Raw genomic sequence first — 6,065 nt, forward strand, 5'->3', positions numbered from 1 at the left:
TGGGACAGAGGACAGGCAGACCGGGTCAGACCGGGTCAGACCGGGTCAGACCGGGTCAGGCCGGGTCAGACCGGGTCAGACCGGGACAGAGGACAGGCAGACCGGGTCAGGCCGGGTCAGACCGGGTCAGGCCGGGTCAGGCCGAGTCAGACCGGGTCAGACCGGGTCAGACCGGGTCAGGCCGGGTCAGACCGGGTCAGGCCGAGTCAGACCGAGTCAGACCGGGTCAGACCGGGTCAGGCCGGGTCAGACCGGGTCAGGCCGAGTCAGACCGAGTCAGACCGGGTCAGACCGGGTCAGACCGAGTCAGACCGGGTCAGGCCGGGTCAGACCGGGTCAGACCGGGACAGAGGACAGGCAGACCGGGTCAGACCGGGTCAGACCGGGTCAGACCGGGTCAGGCCGGGTCAGACCGGGTCAGACCGGGACAGAGGACAGGCAGACCGGGTCAGGCCGGGTCAGACCGGGTCAGGCCGGGTCAGGCTGAGTCAGACCGGGTCAGACCGGGTCAGACCGGGTCAGGCCGGGTCAGACCGGGTCAGGCCGAGTCAGACCGGGTCAGACCGGGTCAGACCGGGTCAGGCCGAGTCAGACCGGGTCAGGCCGGGTCAGACCGGGTCAGGCCGAGTCAGACCGAGTCAGACCGGGTCAGACCGGGTCAGACGAGACATCAGGAGGACATCGTCCTTCTATTAAACAACACATATCATCTCCTCTGATAGGATGCAGGCTCCTCCTGACATGATGTTTTCTTTGCACATTTTATTTATTCATTTAATTGTTCAATAATGTTTCTTTGTAAATTCACTCTTCTTTTAAAGGCAGTAATGTATCCCAGTGTGTGTGTGTGTGTGTGTGTGTGTGTGTGTGTGTCACCTTGATGGGGGAGATGTGGAAGTGTTCGAAGAAGCTGAGTCCTGACGTGTCGGTGAGCGACGCCTCCATCAGCTCCGCCTGCAGCAGCTCCAGGTCCCGCTCTATCAGCCGGGTCTGCACACACACACACACACACACACACACACACACACACACACACACACACACACACACACAGGATAAAAGGGATTCCAGACCAGAGTGTAAAACACCTGATCTCTATAGCAGTTTCTTAACAAAGTTTTAAATGGGTGGAAAATAAGGAAACCAAACATCAGATATGAACAGACTGCTGTGTTTTATTCTCTGATATTAAACATGTCAGAAGCTTTGGATAAAAACTGGAATTTTATGTTCCACTATTTCATACTGTATACCTACTGATATATTTTTTTTATGTTATGTTTAAACATATAACCTATATTCATATTTATAGCACACATTTCAAATGTAGTAATCCATATTTAAGACAGCTGGTAACAGTAAATGCAGACAGTAACTCTCTCTGGAAGGAGAAAGGCTTGAACACCGAAACATGATTTGCTTCTTCATCAATCTTTATTCTCCTCTTCTTCCCACTCACACAGTCTGCTAGTGTTGGAACTGTAGCAGCATATGTTTATATTCTACATTATTGCTTTATTTTTTTATATTACTTTATATTTACTGCTTATTTTATATTCTATATTTGCCATTTTTTCCCTGCTGAATCCTGTTACTTTAGCTGACATCTCCCACCTTCTGTCTGTCAGCCTGCGGCTCTGCAGCTGGAGTGAACAGAGCCAAGATGGCTCCCAGGAAACCCTGATCGATCTTCACCGCCATCTCCTGCACCAGAGCCATGAAGTACCTGCTCACACACACACACACACACACACACACACACACACACACACACACTACATGAGGAAGGGTCCATGTGATCTTCACCACAGTAAATAAACAGTGACTGGACTCACTTGAACTGCATGACCCGGCTGTGCTCGTTGAACCTGGTGATGACGGAGACGTCGATGAACGGCTTCGGCTCTGAGCATCAACAGAGTTCAGGTTAATAAGCGACTAATCAGACAAACATCGATCATCTGCCCGCTGGTCTTGTTCGCCTCATGTTGCTCCGCCCACTTTGCTCTCCTCCAGTCAGAACGCAGCTTTATCGCCCTGCTGCTTAAACACTGGTTAGCTTTTCCATATGGAAACAGCGAACGGAATATAGAGCAAACATCATCAAACTAATCGGACGGCTGATGGTTTGATTAAACTGTGCGAACAAGCAGCGTGTTTTTTCCAACAAGCTCAGAAACAAAGCAGCTGTGATGTCACTTCCGCTCTAAAACAGAAGTGAGGTCACGGCTCGGAGGCTCGGCGGTTCGTCCGTCTCCCTCAGAAACACACGCAGGTCAGGTGACCGGAGACTATAAACACACAGGTGTGAGTGTGTGTGTGTGTGTAGTGTGGTACATGATGCAGTATATTGTGTATAGTACTGTGTGTATGTGTTGTAGTAAACAATGCACGTATATGATGTGTGTATATGCATATGTAGTATGTATATGATGTAGTCTGGTAGATGACATGTATGACATGTATGTATGTATATGCTGGTATGTAAAGACTTTGAGACAAGATGATAAAGATGATAAAGATGATAAAGATGATGAAGATGATGAAGATGATAAAGATGATGAAGATGATGAAGATGATGAAGATGATAAAGATGATGAAGATGATGAAGATGATAAAGATGATAAAGATGATAAAGATGATGAAGATGATGAAGATGATAAAGATGATAAAGATGATAAAGGGCGATAGAAATAAAAGAAGACTAAATCACAAAGTGAGCAGCTCAGTCTGTTCCTGAGGAACATGAGGAGAACAAGAGAGGAGCTTAACACATGATACTGTGTGTGTGTGTGTGTGTGTGTGTGCGCGTGTGTGTGTGTGTGTGTGTGGTCTACCTGAGTCCAGAGCGATGGACTTGGGAGGAGGAACAGGGTGGAACACGATGGGGAAGATGGCTCCAGGCAGCTGGTTGTCCACCTGAGACACAAACACACACGACCTTCACAAGGTTCTGGGTCTGACCCCAGACTCCTCACCTTCAGATCTACAGATTCTAACTTGTGTACATTTCCACATCATGGATCCTCAGAGCGGACCAGCTGGACACAGATCAGACTGTCAGGTAAAGTCTTGAAGGTTTAGATGTGTGTGGAGCAGTAAACCTCACTCAGCACCACTCAGGGGAAATATTCACATGTATATCTGATGTTTGTGTTGTAAACTGTAATTAACAAGTTCATTCTATATGTCTGTTTCTATAGAATTATTTATCTGATTTCTCATGGTGAACTATATGACCTGCGACTCTCTTCCAGCCAATCACATGTTTTCTCAGCCTTCTTGTCTTTTAAAAGAGAACCACACTGGAAATAAGTTTTGGAAACTTTATGTGTTATCCTTGATGATTTTAACTGATGCATGACTGATGGCTGTTTTATTGATTATCAAACAAGCAAACAAAACCCAGAGCAGACGGCTCCTGGACTCTGAGTCGTCTCCCTGCTGTCAGAGCTTAAATCTTAAAACTTTGATCCTGACTTCCCACTGACTGTTTCATCGTCTCTTTGCTTTGGTCTTTTAACTGACTTGTTCTTTCTGAATCTGCTGTTGTTCCTGTGAAGCATTCTGTGGTCCTCAGGTTAGAAAGCTGCTACATAAACAAAAACTGACTTACTTACAAGTTAGCGTGTGTGTGTGTGTGTGTGTGTGTGTGTGTGTGTGTGTGTGTGTGTGTGTGTGTGTGTGTGTGTGTGTGACCTGCAGCCAGTGCAGCTGGGCCCTCAGGCTCCTCTGGTGCGGAGACTGTTTGAACTCCACCTGGATCCCAGACAGGAAGTTCCGCCTCACCGGACAGGAGAAGGGCTGACGCATCACCATGGGAACCCGGCTGAAGTTCACCTGTAACCAGCAACACACACACACACACACACACACACACACACACACACACACACACACACACACACAGCAGAACCTCAGGTCAGTCAGTGAGGGATGAACAGGGGCTGGAGTCTGGACAAGATAAAGGAAAATATGTGAACATCAAGTCAAAACACTTGTTATTGTTGTAGAAAAAGTTTCTCCTGCTGTTATTAATGTTTCATTTTAATCTGCGGAGAGTCCGTCCCGTTTACAGACGGTTTGGAAAACTAAAAATTCAAACTTTCAGCTCTCCGCTCCAAACAAACGTGATTGGTCGTGAAAGCGTATGACATCAGAGCGTCGGAACCTTTCAGAGTCCGGCGGCTGCCGCTCACTCAGAGTCACACAGGAAGATTCATCTGGAGGGAAACCGACAGACGGAGTATCGTCTGTGTCCGGTCACACCGGACCACAGACGATACTCCGGACCAGAGACGGAGAACTTCTGGAAACACTAAAACTGCCTGAGGAGTGTGAAGCCTGGCAGCTAAAGGTAAAACGCTGCTGCTGAACTGGCTATCTGCTATTGGCTGATCTTCGGTGCCAGGTGATGATGTCACCACCTGTTGTACTCTATATAAGGTGACATCATCACCTGGCACCAAGGATCAGCCAATAGCAGATGGCCAGGTCAGTAGCATGCTGTTTACCAGCAGGTTTGGGGTTTAGTTTCTGTTAACCTCGCTGCTCTCTGGGATCCTCGGCTACATTTTGACGGTGGAGTTTAGAGAGTTGTCCAGTTTTTATCGGCTCCATCTTTTATTTCCTCACTCTTTTATTTCCTCCTGGATCAAGACTGGACCAACCTGCTGGAGGAGATGTATTGGCTGTGTGTGTGTGTGTGTGTGTGTGTGTGTGTGTGTGCGGACCTCCAGGTTGCTGTCCAGGCGGACCCAGCCCGGCTCGCCCCTCCCTGCCTGGTGGTTCTGGAAGGCTTTCTCCAGCAGGTTGATGTTCTTCTGGTTGAACGACTTCCAGCGGCTCTTCGGTCTCATCTCCCAAACCACACCGGAGCTGAGAGACAGGGAGGGAGAGAGGGGGTGTGTGTGTGTGTGTGTGTGTGTGTGTGAGTGTGTGTGTGTGAGAGTGTGTGTCCATGTTTAAAGTCACAGTGAAATGAAAAATGACTTTTTCACCATGTTAACTGACTTTCCATGTCACAAAATACACCTATTTAACAATACATACATACATTTTCTTATATTTTAATGTAAAACATCCCATTCCTGTTTCCTGGAAAACAGAGTATCTTTACTGGTGACATCACGCTGCACCAGGAGGCGGAAACAAAAACTCCAGCCAATAAAACATCACAGATTTTTGAACAGCCCCGCCCCTCCGTCCCTCCCATCCAATCAAACTGCCTCTGTCTCCCTGACTGATCTCCCAGTGTGATATCAGCTTTTCCCAGCCCAGCACGCCGTCACGCCGTCCCCCTGAAGGTTTTCCCTTGGCCCCGCCCCTCCAGGGGAAGCAGAAGAGCGACTTCCTGTTTACCTGGTGATGCCGACGTAGGCGATCTCCTGGCGGTTGGCGTTGTTGACGAGCGACAGGCCGAGGTTCTGCAGCGACACGCTCACCTCCTGCTGGAACTGCTCCAGCTCCTCCGCCTGCCGCGCCTTCGTTACCACGGCGACGTCCTCGGATACTCAGAGCACCCGCTGCCGCCCGTCCAGGAAGGACACCCAGTGCACCTGAGACAGGCTGTCGTACGCAAACTGACCGCACTCGTCCTGCAGAGACAGACAGACGGACAGAGAGAGAGAGAGAGAGGGCGGAGTCAGGCCGGGGCTCCGTCTGCCTTTTCATCCAATCACAGCAGCTCACATCACCTGCCAGGTGTTTTAAGTATCTAAGTGTTTCCCACCTTGACCAGGTCCAGCTCTCCAGAATGTTCCTTGCAGCTCCAGCTGAGCGTCCGAACCGCAGCCCGGATTCTCCCAAGAAAACCTCTGAGCCTCACCTGGTGTCAACTGACGAGTCACTGAGGAGCCACTGAGAGAGAGAGAGAGAGAGAGGAGAGAGGAGAGAGAGAGAGAGAGAGAGAGAGAGAGAGAGAGGAGAGAGAGAGAGAGAGAGGAGGGAGAGAGAGAGAGGAGAGAGAGAGAGAGAGAGAGAGAGAGGGAGAGAGAGAGAGAGAGAGAGAGGAGGAGGGAGAGGGGAGAGAGAGGGAGAGAGAGGAGAGGGAGAGGAGAGGAGAG

General features: G+C 49.4%; 1 protein-coding gene across 1 annotated transcript in view; it reads right to left on the reverse strand.

Annotated features, from left to right (window-relative positions):
* vps13c (vacuolar protein sorting 13 homolog C) overlaps positions 1 to 6,065 on the reverse strand; it is a 108,085-nt gene that overhangs the window by 18,671 nt on the left and 83,349 nt on the right. Inside the window, 9 exon segments of the mRNA XM_078285495.1 lie at positions 877 to 990; positions 1,615 to 1,726; positions 1,836 to 1,905; positions 2,838 to 2,919; positions 3,700 to 3,840; positions 4,734 to 4,878; positions 5,362 to 5,597; positions 5,732 to 5,794; positions 5,796 to 6,021. Of these exon segments, the coding sequence (XP_078141621.1) occupies positions 877 to 990; positions 1,615 to 1,726; positions 1,836 to 1,905; positions 2,838 to 2,919; positions 3,700 to 3,840; positions 4,734 to 4,878; positions 5,362 to 5,597; positions 5,732 to 5,794; positions 5,796 to 6,021 (1,189 nt within the window).

The sequence above is a fragment of the Centroberyx gerrardi genome, chromosome 1 (assembly GCF_048128805.1).
Source record: "Centroberyx gerrardi isolate f3 chromosome 1, fCenGer3.hap1.cur.20231027, whole genome shotgun sequence".
Lineage (NCBI taxonomy): Eukaryota > Metazoa > Chordata > Actinopteri > Beryciformes > Berycidae > Centroberyx > Centroberyx gerrardi.